Source organism: Bicyclus anynana, chromosome 20, assembly GCF_947172395.1.
Source record: "Bicyclus anynana chromosome 20, ilBicAnyn1.1, whole genome shotgun sequence".
NCBI classification, from domain to species: Eukaryota; Metazoa; Arthropoda; class Insecta; order Lepidoptera; family Nymphalidae; genus Bicyclus; species Bicyclus anynana.
In genome coordinates, this window is record NC_069102.1 from 6,070,175 (window position 1) to 6,093,205 (window position 23,031).

At 36.3% G+C, this 23,031-nt stretch overlaps 1 protein-coding gene across 1 annotated transcript; it reads left to right on the forward strand.

Moving 5' to 3' along the window:
- Positions 1 to 246: 246 nt before the first annotated feature.
- Positions 247 to 22,935, forward strand: LOC112046724 (ankyrin repeat and LEM domain-containing protein 1). The gene is made up of 7 exons (XM_024083486.2): positions 247 to 571; positions 660 to 821; positions 1,236 to 1,468; positions 15,224 to 16,097; positions 18,856 to 19,076; positions 19,767 to 20,027; positions 20,939 to 22,935. Exons 1-7 carry the CDS (start codon positions 510 to 512, stop codon positions 21,301 to 21,303), a joined length of 2,178 nt encoding a protein of 725 aa, XP_023939254.2. The 5' UTR covers positions 247 to 509; the 3' UTR covers positions 21,304 to 22,935.
- The last annotated feature ends 96 nt before the right edge of the window (positions 22,936 to 23,031 follow it).

Here is a 23,031-nt window from a genome sequence, read left to right on the forward strand (position 1 = left end):
TCACACGTTTGACGCATGAACGTTTTACATTGGACTTGCCTGTTACGTCTTCAACAAAAATAACGTTCTATCGTCATAACATTAGTTAAAAATAATAATATAATATCAATGATAAATTTTACATTTTATTAAAAGCTATTAAAATATTATTTATAGTAGTTTTAATTGGATCTTGTTTTGCGAAATGGAATTTCAACTATGTTAGAATGAAATGGAATGAAACTTATCTCCTCTCTCGCTCACAAACGTAAACAAAGAAATGTGTCCAGTGAACTGTGACGTTATTTTGAAAATAAACTATCAAAAAATGTGAGCACAGTGGTTTTCATAATTTAATTGAAGTTGTAATGTGTGTATATTGTTATATCAGAGATTATGATTAAAGATTATATGATATAGTGTCGTAATCTAAAAATAAAAGTGATATCGCGGCAGGAAATCCTACAGGAAATGAGAGACAAAAGTGGCAAGCTCGCCGACTTCTAATTCAGTTTCCATTCGCGAAAACGATGGGTACGACGTATAGGGAACTTTTTAAATTGTACGATCTTATACAAAACGGGGACGCAAGGTATTAAATATTATAATTATTTTGTTAAAACTTATTGCTTTGGGAATTATTTTTTAACAAAGTTCTACTTATCCTCTCGATATTGCAGATCCGTGGAACGATTTTTTGCTGAAAATAAGATAGATTTAAATGTGATTTTACCATGTAAAGGTATTGGAGTATTACATTTAGCTGTAGGAATAGAAAATTATGATAAGTCTAAGCAGTGCACAGAATTAATACTGAAGAATGGTGGAGATCCCAATTTAAGGTAAAATCATTTTTAATTTCAATAAAACAAATTTATTAGGATATTTGTTAGTTGAAATTTGAAGTTACAGTCAAGCTAATTAAAGAAAGTATACTTATTGGTATAAACTTGTGATTGTTTTCAAATTTATCACAATTTTTGTGCTTTTAAAAGAAATTTATGCTTTCGCTTGACTGGATGTCTGATGGAAATCAATGATGAGGTCTAAGTTGAAGCATGCTTGCCTAAAAGATGCCAAAACACACTTGTTTTGAATATTTTTTTTACATTTTCCTTGAATTAAAGATGGCATAAAAAACAGTTGCTAAACAGGCATTCAACACTATAGAATTAAAGTTGTAAAATTTAAAAGCTCAAATATATTAAGTTGATTTATTTATTTATGTTATTTCTAAAATATAAAATCTATTGCAGTAATGACGATGGTATAACACCAGTGCACATAGCTGCAATATGGGGCAAAGTTGACAATATGAAGCTGCTTATTGGCTGCGGAGGGGACCCCTTGAAGGCTGACTACGATGGGGTCTCTGCTTTTGACTATGCTGTCCAAGAACAGCAGTGGGAGGTGTATGACTACCTGCATAATGTAGTTGACCAAAGCGATGACTCTATGGGATCTCCATGTGCATACACGTTAGACTTAGGTAAGATACATTTACTTTTCAATAGTTTCAACTGACTATTATATGTTATATACAAATTGTGGTTTCTAATTTTTTAGTAACACACTCAAGTTCACATAATCTTTTTTCTCTTGGACCACCAATACAGTTGGCTAGTTCAAGCTCGAACACCAGCCAGCCAAAAATCTTCACATTCAACAATTTAATGAAATGATATATCATTGTACTGTAAACATTAGTACTTTTAGCAGGATCCTCAAACATTAAAATTTAGTATTTATAAAATAACAGAGTTAACTCACATAGCTAGTTGGTTCTTAGTTAATACTCATAATTTTGACTATGAAATTCTTATCATAATTATCAAGATGCTCTTGGTAATGAGCAAAATTATGCAAATGTAGACAATATATTTATTATTAATATGTTTATTTAAGCAAGCAAAGCTTTGTAAGCAATTTCTTGAGGGTTTCACTAGGTATTACTATAAATTATTATAATGTACATACAAAAATGTGAAATTGAAGTGTCTGTTTGTAATTTCAAATGAAATGCTTTCACTAAATGTTTATAATAGAATACACTTAATTCAACAATTAGTTTTATGATTTTTGTCTGTCTGTCAGTCTGTTTGCTCTGATTAATCTCTGAAATGGTTAGATCAATTTTTAAGGGATTTGCACTGGCAGCATATCTGATGATATAGGATGTAACAGAAATAGCAGGTGAAACCTCAGGACTAGTAGACCAATAAGAATGAAACTAATAGAATGCTTACAATTCTTACTTATCCACACAAGAAGAACATCTGCAGCTGCCAATGGCAGCAGGTGCTTAGTTCTTTAACTTGCATTTGACCCAAATCCACATACTGACTCATAACATCCACTATTGTCAGCATAAAGTACTACCTTGTTAACCTTTTAGATGCAAGGGTTAATGTAATAATGCACTGAATTATAAATACTTAATGCCTACCTATTATAGTTAACAATTATTTGATTTGGGCTTGAGATTTTTTGTATTAAATATTAGCATGTTCCTCCTTAGGCCACATCTAACTTACCATTACGTAAGCACGAGAATATATATTAAAATAACAATTTGATATAATTTAAAAAATTCTGAATGTGCAGCATTGTTTTAGTAATGCAAAAATTTTTATTGACTAAATAGATACATTAACAAATAATAAATAGTAGGAGTCCAGGTGGAGATTTAGGGCGTCGCAGATGAATATGGGAGGATACCTAGCATGTTGTTGACTACCTCCACAACATATGGCATATGAGACCTTAATATGTATACAGTAGAGGGTACACTTAAGACAACCAAAAATATCGATCTTCGGAAATACCTATACAGTACGGCAAATTAAGTTAGTCTTTAAACATCTTAGTGGACATAATAGCAATCGTCATATTATTAGCAAGTTTTGGTTTACCAAAAACTTATTTTTTTATCTATAGTTTTAAAAAGTTTTCCGATAGCTTTATACTTTAATATTAATAATATTTAAATAAGGAAAAATGTTTAAAATATTAAATGTAAAACACCTATTGCGTAACATGAAAAAACTAAGATTTAAGGTGCAAGTTGTGTTATCTCAGATGATTCATTCTCAGAATTTGGCTTGCATTGATTTTTATCCTCCTAAACTGGACCTAGAACAAGTTTAAAAGAATTTCTTTATTTACAACTATTGATTTTAGCCATATACATATAGATATGTATATATTGCTTTATTGATAATGAATGTATTGCCCTAATAATTATTGTGTTATGAAACTTGTTGTTTTTATTATACTTGGTATTTGTTAAACCGATTTTGATGATATTCATTTGTTTATCGAGACACATTCGTTGTGTTACAATTTTTTGGTTGTTTTGATAGTTACCATATTTACCGTACCTACTTATTTATTATTATTAAATACATTGCTCTGAGCCGTGATAGCCTGGTGGATATTACCTCTGCCTTCGGAGGGCGTAAGTTCGAATCCGGTCATGCATGCACATCGAACTTTTCAGTTATGTGCATTTAAAAAAATTAAATATCACGTGTCTTAAACGATGAAGGAAAAAAAATGTGCGGAAACCTGCATACCTGAGAATTTTCTTAATTCTCTATGTGTGTGAAATCTGCAAATCCGCATTGGGCCAGCGTGGTGGAAAAGCCTAACCCCTTTAATTTTGAGAGGAGACTTGTGCTCAACAGTGAGCCGAATATGGGTTGTGAATGTAACGGTACGTATGTCTCCATAGTACCTAATCTTAAAAACAGTATCTTCATAAAGTATGTAGGTAGATCTTTATTACGAAGAAGTATCGTCTCACTCATGTTAATTGGCGCTTTCGTAAATTATGACGAAACTTAATTTTAGTGTAATTTATTTCGGAACTTATTGAAGAAAAGCCTTGGTAGTGGGTGTAGGTTATAGTCTAAAATCACTATTTGTGGTCATATCGTGGGAGTGAGAGGAAATTGGCTTAATATAAACGTAGGTGGACACTTGAAACTGATTTTTAATGGCCTTCCGCCTGACCTGCGGAGGTGGACACTGTTAGGCGTCTGACAATTTATTCCGAGTTTTCGGAATGTTTCCGATATTTGGACTTGAGTTACTGGGTTATTCATATTTAGGTCAAATCTTTATCGTGAGGAATTGAGTTGAGAACGACAACAGCTGGCCTATTTCCTATTTTGGTTTTTATTATCAACCCATCAAAATAAAAAACAAATCAATTGACAAAATGTCATCCACATACTATGATACAAATTACAAATGTCATCCGGTACCTACGGTGTATATCATATAGTATGTAGATGACACTTTGTTGTCCACTTCAATCAGTTGATAATAAAGACCAAAATAGTGAATTAGGCCACAGGGCAGGTTATGAAATCTTGAGCTTTTCTTTGTTTCATGAGATTCTCAGTAGCAACCCTGATTTGGGGAGTTTGTTCTGTTACTGTATACTTTAGTATTAAAGTTTTAAAGTACTTTAGTATTTATTTAGTATTAAAAACGATCGCAAGGCTGTGAACCCGCATTGAAGGAACGAGGTAGGCCTAATGCTAGCTATACCGATAAAACTGTTAGTGTGTTGGTCGAAGTGCATGCCATCATGCAGATTGCGATCAACACACGGTTAGCGCTGCAGACACGTGGACTTATTGGATGGTGAGTGGTTAGTATAATCTCGAAATACCCTCAAATAAGAAAGGAAGTGTATTTGAACAATAATGAGGTTGTTAAATAAAAGCAAGCGTAACTTATCAAAGTTTAATTGCGATTGCGAATAATGAATCATTTCGATTAATTATTTTTTTTCTCTATTCTCCGCTAAAAACGAAATTAACGATTAAAAAGTCAAATATTAACAACTAGCAGACGCCGCGCGGTTTCACACGCGTGGTTCTTGTTCCCTTAGGAATACATAGATAAAATAAAATATAGCACTCGAGGATAGTGTAGCTTCCCATAAGTTAATGAATTTTTCAAATCGGTTTCAGAGCCTATTCAATGCAAGCAAACAAACAAACAAACAATAAATCAAATATTTTCTCTTTTATAATATTAACGTATACGAGTAGATATACCTAGATGCCTAAGCTTTATATATTTTCTTGTTCGTACAACTTTTATAATGGAAAGTAACCACGGCCCCGTGTTATGGATATGTATTTTCCTTCCATTAGGAAGGAAAAAAACGTGCACTCCCGGTTCCTTTGTTTGTGGTATCCTACGTGAGTGTAATAAGTGGGTTCGTATACAAGTAAATTACACTAGCGCTTTGTATCTGCCTCGTGCAGTACATTGACCGTTCCGCACGCGGGCTTGAACCACTTCTGAGTTAGACCATTAGATACACACAGGGCCGGATTTAGTATCTACCCAAGTTTAAAAAAGTCCTTAATTTTAGAATTTAAACTATCGTGAGTGTTATTCATATTAATTGATTATGAAACACGGCTAAAACTCACGTGATATTAGGTCGGAGTATGCTCGACTAGTTTCGAACCATACGGGGCCCTTAGTTATGAGCTGGTTCTTGCATCGCGGCACGATCCAAACTAGCTAACTAACTAATGGCCCCATATGGGTTCGAAACTAGTCGAGCATACTCCGACCTAATATCACGTGAGTTTTAGCCGTGTTTCATAATCAATTAATATCCTTAATTTTATTTTCAAAGTCAAACAATGTTTTTAGTTAAGTCGGTATCTAAACTAGTTATTTAAAGACGTAAGATTTGATTTTTTTAATAGTTTGTTACGATTTAACACAAAAACTGCTCGACCGATTTCACCATTATATGTATAGCTATGTTTTCTCTTCTCTATTGTATCCCTGTGTTCCCTTGAAAACAGAAACTATTCAGGTGAAACCGCGTGGACGTATGATAGTTACAAATAAACGCGAGAGTAATTACATTTTAACATCAGCCTTTATGCATAGGTACATAAATATTATATTATTATGAAATAGCAGACGCCCTATGGTTCATTAACATAACTATTTCGATTTATGTGACAAAGAATCCTACTGTGAAAATTGCACTTACTTACACCTAAATAGAATGCAATTTCAACAATTAATACCAACAGAGTATATTAATTATCAATATTAGTTACAAGATGTTCTAGCAATTTATTATGCGAGCTGTTTTGAGGATTTTTAAGGCTGCAGTTTCGTTTCTCTCTCTAAATCCGGCCCTGGATAAATCTAGTCATTACGTCCTTTAGAACGCGATATAGCCTGGAGAATGCGGTTGAGCAATAAAGCATTATATCGTAACTGATGTGTAACTGCCTATCTTCTACAGAATTCCGAACAGGGTTCCCAACTTAGGGGTTTTCCCCCCAGATTTAGGGGGCAAATAAGTGAAATGGGATTTTTTTAGGGGTCTGAAATTTTTAGGGGTATTTTCAGGGATTTATTGACTCTTTAATATTTTTAAATTGATGATAATTTTAATATTTATTTCTTGACCTAGCGACTTATAACGATATTACGTTATTCTACAACCACTCTGAGGCAACTGGCGGCAATTTTCATCAAATAAAAAAAATTGGTAAATTTATTCATTGTCAACATGTATGATTTCAAAAAATCTGAATCTTCAGATAAAGACGTAATATTTTGTCTTTTGAAACATATTACAGCATATTATTTTTAAATTATTATGAATTTATATTTTTAAGGGGACAACTAATGTAGTAATAATTAAGGCGATTTTAGGGGTTTTTGACATAAACTTTAGGGATAAATATTTTGGAGAGTTGGTAACACTGATTCCGAATAAAACGAGGCGCGGCAACTCTGTTACCATATTCCGGAAGGATTCTTTTTTTCGATGATACATTCCTACCTTTGACTATTTAGATTAATTGCTATGCATAGCTCGTCTTTCGCACTTCTACATCCTAAACCGTTTGACGAAATTTATATAGTGGCAGGTTTTTTTCTAATAATTATATGTACTCGAATTTTTTCTAATAATTATATGTACTCGATAATTATATGTACCGACGAATGGCGGTATATCCATTCCCACAGGCTAGATTACGAAATGCCTCAGGCCGGTGTCGGGCAGCAGCGACACCGGCGCGAGTAATCTAGCACTGCGCTGACCAACCCGCATGCCCAGCGTGGTCAGTACTGGGCAAAACTTTGTATGGACGGCAAAAACAAAACACAGCCCCTAGTCCCCGGCAGCCCCGCTATTCCTGGCTCTGGCAGCGGTTATGGTAACGGCGGGGCAAGGGGTGTTAAGAATCTCCGGCAGAGATTCCGCTGCCAACCCCGACGACTAGACCTGGCAACATACAACGCACGCACTTTGAGGTCCGACGAAAAGGTCATCGAGCTGGAAGAAGTTATGAGCAAGTTGCACTGGGATATCATAGGATTGTCTGAAGTCCGAAGAGAGGGGGAGGACTCGATAATCCTTGAATCCGGCAACATGCTCTACTACCGGGAGGGCGACCAACAGTCCCAGGGTGGTGTCGGATTTATCGTTCACAAGTCCCTCGTGAACAATGTTGTAAAAGTCGAGAGTGTGTCGAGCAGAGTAGCGTTCCTGGTCCTCCGAATTACCAAACGGTATTCGTTGAAAGTTATACAGGTTTACGCACCGACCTCGACACATCCCGACGAGGAGGTAGAGGTATTGTATGAGGATATTTCTAAAGCCATACATGCCTCAAACTCTTATTACAATGTTGTGATGGGGGATTTTAACGCAAAGCTGGGCGAACGTAGCGGTTCAGAGTTGAAAGTGGGACGATTTGGATATGGGCAACGGAACGATAGGGGCCAAATGTTGGCTGACTTCATGGAGAAGGAGGGCCTCTTTATGATGAACTCCTTCTTCAAGAAGCCACCACACAGGAAATGGACCTGGATGAGCCCCGATGGTTCCACGAAAAACGAGATCGACTTCATCTTGTCTACCAGACGGCAAATATTCAACGATGTTTCTGTGATCCATAGGGTGAAAACCGGTAGCGATCACCGAATGGTTAGAGGCACGTTGAATATCAACATTCAGCTGGAACGGTATCGACTGGTGAAGTCTACGCTCCGACCTACTCGTGCCCATATTCAAAACCCCGAGTCCTTTCAACTAGAACTGCAGAACCGCTTTGATTGCCTAGCAAATTGCGAAACTGTGGACGATCTGAACAACAGGTTCGTGGAAACTGTCCATTCCGTTGGGTCTAAGTTCTATAAGACCCACCGTGCGAAAAGAACCAAAAAGTTCTCGGACCAAACACTTAAACTCATGGAAGAGAGGCAAGAAATGAGATTACAGTCTTCAGCAGATGCGTCAAAATACCGACAAATCAGTAGACAGATCTCTAAGTCGCAAACCAGCGACTTGCGAAATTTCAATACCGAGCGTATTAAAAATGCGATTGAAAATAATCGAGGCTCGAAAGTTTTCGCCAGAGATCTGTCTATTGGACAGAGGCAGCTGACGCGTTTGAAGACCGAACACGGTAATCAAATTTCTTCCAAGCCCGAGTTATTAAGTGAGGTCGAGAAGTTCTATGGACAGCTATACACGACTACTCAGCAGCCTGTTGCCAATTTGGCTAAAGACCCCAGAGCCAAGTTGACCCGACACTATACCGAAGATATCCCGGACGTCAGCCTATACGAGATTAGTGTGGCTCTCAAACACCTGAAGAACAATAAGGCGCCAGGTGAGGACGGAATCACAGCAGAACTCCTGAAAGCGGGTGGAAAACCGATACTTAAAGTCCTTCAGCGATTGTTCAATTCCGTCATTCACGAGGGCACGACGCCTGAGGCGTGGCATAGGAGCGTGGTGGTTCTGTTCTTCAAAAAAGGTGACAACACCTTGCTGAAGAATTACAGACCCATCTCGCTGCTAAGCCATGTTTACAAATTGTTCTCGAGAGTCATTACGAATCGTCTCGCTAATAGGTTTGACGACTTCCAGCCTCCCGAACAAGCCGGTTTCCGAAAAGGCTTTAGTACCATAGACCACATCCATACGCTGCGGCAGGTTATACAGAAGACTCACGAGTATAACCAGCCACTTTGCTTAGCGTTTGTGGACTATGAGAAAGCCTTCGATTCGGTGGAAACCTGGGCTGTGCTAAGGTCATTGCAGAGATGCCGAATTGATTACAGGTATATCCAAGCGTTGAAGTGCTTGTACGAAAACGCCACTATGTCAGTCCGTATTCAGGATCAGACTACGAGGCCAATCCAGTTGCAGCGAGGAGTGCGTCAGGGAGATGTGATCTCTCCGAAGCTATTTACCGCCGCACTGGAAGACGTCTTTAAGCTTCTGGACTGGAGCGGACTTGGCATCAACATCAATGGCGAGTACATCACTCAACTGCGGTTCGCGGATGATGTAGTCATCATGGCACAGACTCTGGATGACCTTAGTACCATGCTCAATGACCTCAGCAGCGTTTCTCAACAGGTGGGCCTGAAAATGAACATGGGCAAAACAAAAATAATGTGTAATGCTCATGTATCGCTCCACCCAGTTATAGTTGAGAACGCTGCACTCGAAATTGTAGACGAATACATATACCTAGGACATATGATCCAGTTAGGTAGGTCCAATTTCGAGAAAGAGGTGAACCGTCGAATCCAACTCGGCTGGGCTGCATTCGGGAAGCTTCGCGACATCTTTTCGTCCGAAATTCCTCAGTGCCTGAAGACAAAAGTCTTCGAACAGTGCGTGTTGCCAGTGATGACCTATGGTTCCGAGACTTGGTCGCTAACTATGGGCCTCATAAGAAGGCTTAGAGTCACACAGCGGGCGATGGAACGAGCTATGTTAGGAGTATCTCTGCGTGATCGAATCAGAAATGAGGAGATCCGCAGAAGAACCAAAGTCACCGACATAGCTCAACGAGTTGCGAAGCTGAAGTGGCAATGGGCGGGGCACATAGTTCGAAGAGCCGATGGACGTTGGGGTCCCAAAGTGCTGGAATGGCGACCCCGCACTAGTAAGCGCAGTGTTGGCCGACCCCCCACCAGGTGGACTGACGACATCAAGCGAGTCGCAGGGATTCGCTGGATGCAGGCGGCTCAGTGTCGTGATGTTTGGAAGTCCCTACAAAAGGCCTATGTCCTGCAGTGGACGTCCATCGGCTGATATGATGATGATGATGATATGTACTCGTCATCAACCCATATTCGGCTCACTGCTGAGCTCGAGTCTCCTCTCAGAATGAGAGGGGTTAGGCCAATAGTCCACCACGCTGGCCCAATGCGGATTTCACACAGACAGACTTCACACACGCAAGAATTAAGATAATTCTCTGGTATGCAGGTTTCCTCACGATGTTTTCCTTCACCGATTGAGACACGTGATATTTAATTTCTTAAAATGCACACAACTGAAAAATTGGAGGTGCATGCCCCGGACCGGATTCGAACCCACACCCTCCGGAATCGGAGGCAGAGGTCATATCCACTGGGCTATCACGTATATTATATGTACTATTATAATCAATTGGAAATATAATAGAAATCGAACTTTTTCGGAACGGCTCGACCAATTTTAATAAAGTGTTGTATTATGTTGTAAGTAGGTCTGAGAATAGGGCGTAAAGTATTTTTTTTTTCTGGTAGATCTAATCAATATCATTTATTCATAATTTTATTTTTCAAAGAAGTTAAGCTTCTTAAGTTTAGTACTTAAATTAATTATTTATAAATTAATGAATTATTAGTATGTTACGATTTAATTCCAAAACTGTTAGACTGATTTTAAAATTTATTTCACCATTTGTAATTTAAATTTTTCGGCCGTGGCTAGTTACCACCCTACGAGCGTACGATGTCGTGTAGAAATCTTAAGGGATGTGGATTTTCATCCTTTTCCTAATAAATTGCCCGAATTCATCTCAGATTGCATCATCACTTATCATCAGGTGAAATTGTAGTCAAGGGCTAACTTGTAAAGACAAACAAAAATGAAAATATAGGCTATATTTTATCCCTGTACATCCTCGAGAATGGAAAATACGCGTAGTTTATAAAAATGGTATGAATACCGCTCTGTTAGTTTCAAGGGGCCCCCGAATTACAGGGGCCCCTTGAAAGTATGTAACCAAAAATAAGGAAAATGTAATCCATAATATTTGAATGTTCCCACACTAAAATATTACTACCAATTTTACTTTGTGGTTAGTTAACGTTAAATCAATAACACGAAAGATTTTTCGGGTTTTTTTTTTTTAAATAAAAGCCATATTTTTTAAATAGGACCACATTTGCCACTCATCTATTGATGAGTGGCAAATGTGGTCCTCCCCCCCCCACCCCAATAATTTTAATACAGGGGGCCTTCAAGGCACGCTACGCCACTGATGATAGTGTTTATAATTAGTCAGATATATAGTTGAATATGAAACATCTGCACATACAAGCTGCATCAATCCAGATGTCGCGTATTGCTGGCAGGTTTTTCTCAATGTACCAATATAAACAACACTAACAGTCTGCAGGTGTTTGGGAACGAACTCCCTGAAGTGTGTATGGCTTGCTCGTAATATGTTGCACCTGCTTACGAAATTGTTTCACTTAATTTAGTCGGTCAAGTACGTGTAAGTGACTGAGGAATTGGTTCCGTAGCTTGTTCTTACGAATATCTATAGAGAGATAGATATCTATATATCTATATACTTAATATGTTATAGAGGTAAAGTTTGTGGTGTCTCTAGTTTTACGGAACCGATTTTGAAAATTCTTTTACCACTAGAAAGCCACATTATTTGTGAGTGTCATAAGTGTGTTTTATCCTCGTATTCTCACGGGGACCGAAACTACGCGGGTGAAGCGGCGGGGCGTCGGCTAATACATACATATTATCATTATCAGCCTATTTTAACGGGTTAAGGAGAGGGGATATGGAGCTTAAACTCACCACGCTGCTGTAATGCGGTTTGGCGGGCACAGGGTTATAGTGTTAAATTATTTAATCGCTCTCGGATTTTACTGTCAATGACCGGTACCGGCAGCTTAGAGTAAATTTAAGGCACGAGAGGGTGTAACACCACCAACTTTCCATCTCCGGGCTTAGAATTTTTAATGAAAATTTCTTAGAAAAAAGAAAATCTCAGTATTCCATGACCCAAGACTCGAACCCAAGACCTCGTGATATGAAATCACATCAACTAACAACTAGTTACTAGAATAACAGCAGTTAGAGCATAAAGTATAACAAATCTATCCTATCTACTTACATCTTTTTTTTTCTAACATCATTGAGTCAAGGGCTATAGCCTATAGTATAGCATTGCTCTGCTTCTTGTTCTACTTTTTGCAATAATTCTATTTCTACTTCAAGAGACAAACCTAATACATTTCTAAATTCACGCAGATATAGTCGCGGGCATACGCCAGGTTTTTGGCGCAAATGAAAAAATATTTTGATAGATTGTATTTAACTTTCTAAAATTAACGAACCACGGAAATCCTAATGGCTTCCAATTTCCTTAAGTACTTTCTATAAATATAATTTAAACATTCTAACACTAACAAACCATACACTACCGTTACCTATCAAATATGTAAATTAAAATTCGCTATCCTGCTTGGATTTTATACTACCACAATATATTTAGTTAAGGTGCTTATAAAATTGTGTTATGGGAACTTTCTTACTACTATGTATATACAAATATACATAGTAGTAAGAAATGTATATACAATAAATAATCATTATGTCGGTCGGTTTTTATTCGACAAATCTTAGCTAATATTTTATAGCTAAGTAATCTTTAATTTTCTGATTGATTGCTACGATAAGGCTCCAAAACTACTGAACCGATTTTAAAACTTCTTTCTCCTATGGAAAGGTACATTATCTGCGAGTAAGATACTTAGGCTATATTTTATCCTCGTATTGCTATAGAAATATACGCTGGTGAAATTAAGGCTGCTATTATATTTATAGTTTAGTTATGCTAAATGGAAACATGAAAGGTTTGAAGCGTTTTCCCTTCATAGTCAAGAGATCCTAAAAACCAGTTTGTTAGTCACGCTACCAACTTTTGCCCTTATATTGTTACGAACCGTGAGAGATAAGGTATCAAATATTATCTCACGGCCTGTTAAACCTTTGTTATGATATGTCTATATCGTTGAATTGTATGTAAATTAATATGTTTAGTTTACTGGCAGTATGCAGTGACCTAACAAATAACTTATACTTGAACCTTATCGGATGCGCTCTGTTTATAAATAAATAAAATAAAAAGCCTTTATTGCTGAGTTTTGTTTACAGTGTACATTTTAAAAAAGTACTTAGTATTTGCCAAATTACTTATACAAATCTTTAAATAAAATACCATTTTTTTTTTTTTAGTAAATAATAATAACAATTACTATCGGCAAACGGTCGTTAGTCTGCAGCTTGTCTTCCGACAAAGGCCTCCTCTAAAGTTTTCCATTGTATTCTATTTCTTGCTATACGAGACCATATTGGCCCCGCTATGCTCCTAATATCATCTTCCCACCTTTTAGTCTGTCTGCCTCTGTTTCTCTTGCTGTCTCTCGGGTACCATTTACCGTTATTGTCCTGGTCCATTTATCTTTCTTTTCTCTTATCATATGCCCTGTCCATCTCCACTTTAGTTGTTTTTAAGTTGTGTATGCATTTTTGAATTTAGTTTTGCTTTTTATGTCTTTTAATTTTACTCGGTCCTTTCTTTTGACTCCTATAGTGTTTCTCTCTATTCCGTTCTGGCAAATTTTTATTTTATTTTCCAGTTGTTCTGTCAATGCCCTTTGGGCGCTCTGTTTACCAACAAACAAATTAATAAAAAAAAAACAACCGACTTCAAAACCTAAAAACGTACTCACTTAACTAAAAAGCGAAAAATAACATCTTAATATTATTATGTTCTACCTGCTGATCAAAGGAAAAACATCGTGAGGAAACCTGCATACCAGAGAATTTTCTTAATTATCTGCGTGTGTGAAGTCTGCCAATCCGCATTGGGCCAGCGTGGTGGACTATTGGCCTAACCCCTGTCATTCTGAGAGGAGACTCGAGCTCAGCAGTGAGCCGAATATGGGTTGAGATCGAATTCTACTTTAATAATGATATCATTACTCTATCAAAAATGTTTGCTACAACGTTTTACGACATTTTAAATTCATCTTGAATTTTTCTACAACGGAGAAAAGCTAAGATCGTCTCTAATCTCTCGGTTATTTATATATCTTTGATCAATGGGCGAATCCGACTCGCATTTGTCCGGTCTTTTTATAACACTCGAATTTTACTATATATTTTTGTGGTATATATATCGTGTTCAGTAAAACGAAAGACCTAGGATTCGAAACCAGGACTACCGTGACCGCTTACCCGTAAGACCAACGAGTTACCTTCATAATATTATGAAAGTAAAGATCCCCAGAAAACATAACCATTATAACATACTTCAGTTCTAAAAACAACTTGTTATTACTAACATGATATGATGATAACGGATAACGTAATTAAATTTAATTAGGTACCTACCTACATTAAATGAAGTTTTAAAGGTCGTAGCTCATTACCCACCCGGGACCCGACCCGCGCCGCCTCGTCGCTAGGCGTCCACTTGTCGTTGACAGGTCGACCACTGGTGAACGCCGCGTTGTCCACCAGTGAACCTCGCGTGGTCAACAAATTTCCGAGAGTCGACAGCTAGACCATGGGTGGACGCCACGTTGTCAACTCGCGGTTCACGCGAGGCAAGCATGTCAACAGCGAGCTATCATCGAGTGGTCCACTCGCGGTCGGCGCGTGGACACCTCGCGAGCGAGGCGATCCGGTGATGGTACGGAGTTAATGTAGTGAGCGCATGCCTCTACAAATCCATTTGAAGAATACTAACCACTCGAGGCGAGGCGGTGCGGGTCGGATCCCTTGTGGGTCTAATGAGCTACGACCTTTAAACTACCTTCGTATCTAATTAACACATAGGCTACTTTTTATCCCGAAAAAAATATGGTTTCCTGAGATTTGCGAAAACTGATGATTTTGATGATATGAATGTTTGTTACTCTTTCACGCCTCAACTACTGAACCGAATTAGCTGAAATTTGGTATTGAGATATAATATAACATGAATTAACACATAGGCTACTTTTTATCCCGTGGTATGGTATTGTATCAATGGTTCCCGAGGGATTTTTGAAAAACAAAATTTCGAACGCGGTCGAAGCCGCGGGCGTCCGCTAGTACTATAATATTTATTAGTTTATTATTTATTTACAGAACGAATATTAGTGACAACAGACCAATTGGTCGCCGAGTATGAACCAGTTGTTGAAAACCCCACAAACAACGTGTCTAACAACAGAAAATCTGAAATGATTCGCGACTGGTGCGACAAAAACAGTTTAGTTATCAACAAACTGTATCCAACCATTCTGGGTGATACATACCTAATTGAAAACGAATCTGTGCCTTGGAAAGACAGCGATTTTACCAAAACTAATGATTTAAATGATACAGATATAACTTTTCGTAAATGCTTATCTAAAAGAGGAAGTGAAGTCGAAATAAGTGGCATATATCCACTAGAACAGACGTTAGAGAAAAATCACGGATGTATTAAAGATATCAAACGAAAACAGAGTATATATGAAAACTTTTCTCTACCTGGTTCCCCAAACAGTATTACACACATAAACTACAATACTAAAAGCAGTTTAAAGAAAGGCACTTTAACTGACTCCTATTGTTCAGAGTTAAACAAATTAATTGACAGAAGTTCTCTATTGACTGAAGAGTCTAAAGTAGATTTAGACAAGGCATTAACAAAGAATTCGAGGAAACACAAAAGCGACGCTTCTATTTGTTCTGAATTGAACAAATTGGCTATAGACAGAAGTTCTCTGTTGACAGAAGAATCTGTTGAGCTGGATAGAGCTTTAGCAGTACATCAGAATAGGACAAATGAGTGGTTATCATCGTGTGGTGATGAAGTAAAACCGGGGAATACGAGGAGGTCATCGGCGAGCAGTGGAGTTAGCAGTTCTTTCTCTGGCAGCATAGTGTTGGCGAATGTGGAAGAGGAATACAAGTATGAGGACAAAGAAGAAGACGTTGTGCTTATTGAGAAGAGATTGCTTGTTTCGTCTATAGTGTAAGTATTGTAGCTGCTTTTATTGAGTCAGTGTGATAGGAGTAAGAATTAAAATAGGTTGTATGGACTGCATACTAATATTATAAATGTTGTAAGTATGTTTGTGTGAGTTTTAAAGTAGGCAGAAGTGCATACTTATGTCGTAAATTTGAAAGTAAGTCTGTCTGTCTGTTTTTTTCTTTTGACGACTAAACCGCTGAATCGCTTTGGATACTGTAATTTGGTACAGAGATAAATTTCATCCCGAAGAAATTAATTTCTGAATACGGTGTCGCGGTAAAAACAAAGTATTTAAGATGACGTCATATAATATATCACTTCTAATATATACAATTCTCGTGTCACAGTTTTCGTTGCCATACTTCTCCGAAACGGCTTGACCGATTTTGATGAATTTTTTTATGCTTATCCGGAATCTATGAGAATAGGCCAACATCTATTTTTAAACCCCTAAATCCTAGGGGTAGGGTAAAAGTAGGATATGACTAGAGTAGGGGTAGGGTTGAGGTACGGTAGAGGTAATGTAGGGGTAGGGTAGGAGTAGGGTAGAAGCAGGGTAGGGTAGGAGTAGGGTAGAAGCAGGGTAGGGTAGGGGTAGGGTTGAGGTAGTTGAAAGTTTACATCGAGTTTCACGCGGACGAAGTCACGGGCGTCCGCTAGTTTTTTTATAATTTTTTATTCGCAGTGTAGTTTGAATGTGGTATATTTTATAAACGGTAAATTTTCGGTGAAGGAAAACATCGTGAAGAAACCTGCATACCAGAGAATTTCTTAATTCTCTGCATGTGTGAAGTCTGCCAATCCGCATTGGGCCAGCGTGGTAGACTATTGGCCTAACCCCTCTCATTCTGAGAGGAGACTCGAGCTCAGCAGTGAGCCGTATATGGGTTGATACCGACGACGACGATATTTTATAAGTTACGTAATACGGTAAATTTATTAATATCTGATATATTATCTCGAGTAAAATTTTACACGCAGCACTATTTGACCTTTAACTACGAGTATGATAAAAATTACGAGTATAAAGTTTTGTATTGTGGATTTCCTTATAACACTTGTGTTATAGAAGTCCAGCCTGGATTTATTATTATGAAATTTTACGATAAATTGTTATTGTACCTATCAACACATTATCTAGCAACCATTTGATGATAAGGGTTGGTTCTATACAACGTCCGCATTAAGGGGAAATCCATTTAACAAAACAAACTATAGAATGAGTCAAAAATCATTATTAAGTTTAGTTCAGTTTCGCAGTGACGGAGGAAATACCTGTTTAGTTTGCGCTCTTTATTTGCATTTGCCGAAAGTTTTGTGTGTGTTAAATAAACTAGTGTTTCCGTTTTATCTGGATTACAAGACATTGTTAAGGTTTACCTAAGATTTCTAACTTTTCCCGAAGAGCTTAAAGTAAAAGCAAGTAGGTAAGTCCATGTTGGACGGATATCCGAACGGATATTTGCTTGAACAACTCTTTTTTTTTTATTCTAGACAACTTAGCCCTTGAATACAATCCCATCTGATGGTAAGTGATGATGCAGCCTAAGATCTAAGCGGGCTAACTTGTTAGGAGGAGGATGAAAATCCACACTTCTTACGGTTAACTCGTTGCTCTAATCATCTATATTCTATACCCATTCTAGATATTAACTCATGTGTTTCTCACTATTTCATTTACGGCTTATTAGTTGCTCCGTCAGATAAATGAGACTGAATGAGAATGAAAGTTTTGTGTGTTAATAAATAACCCTGTGTTTCCGTTTTATCTGAATTACAAGACATTGTAAAGGTTTACCTAAGATTTCTAACTTTTCCCGAAGAGCTTAAAGTAAAAGCAAGTAAGTAAGTCCAGGTTGGACGGATATCCGAACGGATATTTGCTTGAACAACTCGTTGCACTAATCATCTATACCCATTCTTGATACTAACTCTCACTAAAAAGTGTTTCTCGCTATTTCATTTACGACTATTATTACTTGCTCCGCCAGTTAAATGAGACAAATACGAGACGATTATTATAGGTATTAGATTAGGTAAAGGTAGAATAACCTGCCTTGTTGGTCCATTGGTTAACCTATTCGAATCAAATCTGGATTCAAGTCCAATAATACTTAACTGTCCTTTGAAAGTCTCAGTAAAAATTCTCAGCCCGATGTTGGGAATTTGGCGGACATCCTTTTGCCTCAGAGAGCACGTTAAGCCCTCGATCTCTGTCATTATCATTATCAACCCATATTCGGCTCAATATTGAGCACGAGTCTCCTTTCAGAATGAAGGGTTGGGCCTTAGTCCACCACGCTAGCCCAATGTAGACTTCAAACATGTAGAAAATTAAAAAAAACTCTCAGGTATGCAGGTTTCGTCACGATGTTTTCACCGTTCAAGACAAGTGATATTTAATTTCTTAAAATGATCATAACAGAAAATATCAGTTGGATCATCATCATCATTATCAACCCATATTCGGCTCACTGCTGAGCTCGAGTCTCCTCTCAGAATGAGAAGGGGTTAGGCCTTAGTCCACCACGCTAACCACGCTAGCAATGTAGACTTCAAACATGTAGAGAATTAAGGAAACTCACAGGTATGCCGGTTTCCTCACGATGTTTTTCCTTCACTGTTATGTTCACACTGTAAGACATGTGATATTTAATTTCTTCAAAACTAAAAAGACCAGTTAGATAGTGACCGTTAATTTAAGATTATCACCCTAATCTCGCTGATAATAATCTAGATTATCTGTCTACTTTTACAGGTTACCAGTAGATGAAGCGACAGATGCAGTAGACCAGACTATAATCTCCATGGCTTCCTCGCTCCCTTCCTCTATGGAGTACGACGTAAACACGCTGAGACTGGAACTTATTCGTCTCGGGTTCACACCGGGTCCTATACAGGAGCACAACAAGACGTTGTATTTGAAAAAGCTCAAGAATTTGAAAAAGAACCCGATAGTCGTACAGCGAAATGGGAAAAGTGAGTAGTTTACTTTGTTGTGTTGAGTATTTATTTGGTCAAATAGCTTTGACACGCGGTTTCATTTTCTTAGATCCCATTACCGTACGAAAAGTAACCTCAACGACTTCCGACTAGGTGGAGAGGAATGGGAATATTGGTCATATTTAAAAATATGGCAAATATTCTTTAAAAAAAAACTTATATGCTATTGTTTCAACCAAATTTATGTTCAATTTCATCCAAATTTGTTAAGCCGTTCCTAAGATGAATACTTAACTGGTTGCACTATTTATTAAATTTTTATTTTGATTCCGTCAAAATTTCGACTTTTTTAATTTTATTTTTTTTGTTTTTTATGTTTTTTGACAATGACATTTAAACATCAGTTTTATTCTATTTATTTACAAAATACATTTGATATATTTTTTCGATATTTTATACATTTTGTGATGTTATTTAAGAGATTGAATTTGTGGAATATTGTTTCAAACAAAAGTTATCATGGTAAACATATGTTTATAATATTATATTATTTACTAAAGGCAAAGATGACTAAAGGGAATAAAATAGCTATCGTCAGCAAAATCGTCAGTCCTTTCTTAGATAAAAACAGAAATATGTTACATGTTCCTGTATATGAAGAAAATGCTAGGATCTAGCCTGTATATGATTTTGAATAAATTTTGACTGGCTATTGTTCATTTTCAGCATACAGCGTTGAATTAGAAAAATCACTCAGAAGCGACGAATGGTTTCGCGATCTAACACCCTACATAGATCTGGAGAACAAGGCGCGAGCTGATTTCGCTAACCCTTCTAAGAAGTGGAGGGAGGGCAACTCTAAAACATCATTCACATATCTACTCCTCGACCCTCGGTTAACTAACAATCTTCCATCGAAATGTGCAAAACAAAAACCTTTGGACTCTTGGGTTACATTTATCAACTCCATCTTTTATGTTGGTAAAGGTAAGTTGAGTTTATGATAATTTTTAGTTTCATCGCCCTCAGCTCGGAGCTCGGGCCTTAGTCATATGGCAAGCCGATTCTTTATAAATGCTGACGCTTCGAAAACTAACAAAATGTATGTGAATGACAGATCCGATCGAAACCTTGATCACGTGACCTGTCGATAGTAAATTTCATTCCCACACATTTTTAATTTTCGAAGCGTTTCTAGAGAGAGAATCGATATGCCACTTGGCTACAGGCCCAGTTTATCTATCTTTTAATATTTAAAAATCTCGTGTTACGGTGTTTGTGGTTCCGAAACGGCTCGACTAATTTTAATGATTTTGTATATTTTGTAGAAATGAGAATAGGCTGAAAAATACATCCTGTATTTTTCAGCCTGTTTCCATCCACCAATTTTAATCAAGATTTTTTTTATTTTCCTATATAAAAAATTCATTTGGCAGGGACAATGTCTATTGGCTCAGCTAGAAGGCACAATTTCTTTTTGTTTTTATTGATTTGCTGGGCATCATACCCTACACCTCTTTTCGTCACCTATGTAATCTACAACTGCAACTGCAATAGCAGTATTTGGAGGACTTTGGTCTGTTTGTTCATATTTTTCTGGATTATCTTAGCTAACTTTAGATTTTCTTTCATTGAGGTCGGACGTCTAAATTATCACATAGATAACAAATTCATCTTGTTACTTGGAGTATTTATATTTTTATTGCGTTACCAAAAAAAAAATCCTGCGGCGTCACAAATATTTATATCATAGCATGTATATGTATGTATGTAATCTATGTATATTATGCATATGATAAGAAATTAGTTTCTCTTGTTCCGCAGCATGGGGAGGTTTTTTAATTTTTCTGGCCAGTCTTTATATTAGGTACATTAAAAGATTTTTTTTTTATTTCTAGGCAAACGATCAAGACCATACTCTCACCTGTACCAGGCTCTCACACTATGGAAGAGTGGCTTCAAAACGTCCAAAGATAAGAAAATACAACACATCCTAGACATATGGTCGGACAAAGTGGGTGTTATATGTTTGCACGTCTTCCAAAACGTTATACCTGCTGAGGCTTTCACCTACGAGGCGGCCATGATTGATGTTATAGGTATAACGAATTTGAAAAACTTAAAATCTGGCAATTATTATGGTGTTGCGTCATCTTGGCCTCTCAAAGAACGCCGCATGTTAGGATTACACCTTCTGTACAAGGCTATGCAGATATTTTTCAACGAAGGCGAAAGACAACTGCGTCCTGATGACATAGACTAGATTTTTTTTTATGACTGAGTCTATTTTTTCAATTAAGGCGAAAGACTGTGGCCTGATAGACTAGATTTTTTTTTTGATGACTGACATTATGATACTTTTTTATCAAAATTTAATGAATGAAATTGACAATAGAGTTTTTTGTTTTAACGTACCTAAAGATATTATTTTATCTTTGGAAAGTTAAACATTTAATAACGACTTATGCATTCTTCTACATTAATTACAACTTTTTATCTGATATCAGAAAATATTTGATCTTAATTTGAAAAAATACTAATTTATGACTACACATTATTTCCTTTTCACTAGTAAGAGTTTTATATCGTGTTATTTAAAATATTTAAGTAAAATAACAATCCAGATTTTCTGGAGTCTATAAACAAATAGACCAAATATTTTAGTTATAATTTTACATGTCTTGCCAAAAACCAACCCTCTTTTGTGTACCTTTGTACTGCACCGTGAAATATCCAAAGAAATAACAATTACCTTTACATATTGCTTTTAAAATTTTATTTTCAACATAATTATAATTTAGTTTTAAGATTTTTGTGTTAAATGATTTTTTTACTTCAATCAGTATTCTGAATCCCATTGCGTATTAATATAAGTGTAAAATTTATTTATTTCATTTTGATGCAATTTTTAATGTATCAATTTTATTTATTAACACTATTAACTTTAAATTTAAGTTACCATGCATTTTCTAAATTTTATTCTAAAAATTTGTATTTTAATTAGTATAAATGTTGGGTTCAAATCGAATACAGTATATTTGCTAGACTCGCTAAATTATGAAATAGAAAAGATTTTGCATTATATTAAGATAATCAAGATCAAATTGAAGGTAATATTTTCAAAATGAATATAGGAAAACTATTCATATTATGAATTTTCTAAGGGTGTTAGATTAATATCTGGCTCGAAGGACCAAAAAACTGAACGCAATTTTTTTATAATGTATTATTTTTGCTAAAAATAATATATTACTTAAATATAATAATTAAAAATTGCGTTCTATTATATTTAAACGTATTCGGTTAGAACCAAACAGTAAGATCTCGAGATTTATTTATAATTTATACTATATTATTAAAATAGTACCTTAATGGTACTTGTTAGCTCTAAATTGTATTTTTGAACATTTAAGATTAATTTTTACCTACTAACTGTGCTCCTAGTCAATTTTTGTATAGCATAATATTTGATTGCTGTAGTATAAAATTGTACCTACATTATTGAAGGTTAATATAGGAAATAAAACACATTTTTTTAAGAAATAATTTATCTTTATTATTCCTTTTTTAACCTCTCGAATTCTTTTCTAAGAAATCAAAACTTGGCTTTTACTTACACCGAAAAAATACACAAATGATATATCGATACATTATAGTACAACATTGTGTTGCATACCAACTCACTGGTACAATAACTATAAAATAATGAAAGCGTAATGAGTCGCGATAACGCGCCGAATTTTAATTAAGCGTCGCAGAGACGAGATTGGGGCCACCTTTGATGGATTTTGATTTTTTATTGAGGGTTTACAACGCTTACTAAATACATTAATAATTGTTATTGATATTATGTTTTATAAAGGAAATGATGAAATAAAAACTTTTTTTTGGAGAACAGAGTTTCATTCTTGACAACAGTAGCTAGGTCAAGTCAACGCTAATCAAATTATTTAGTACCTAAGTGCATATACGCATAGGTAAAGGTTAGCGA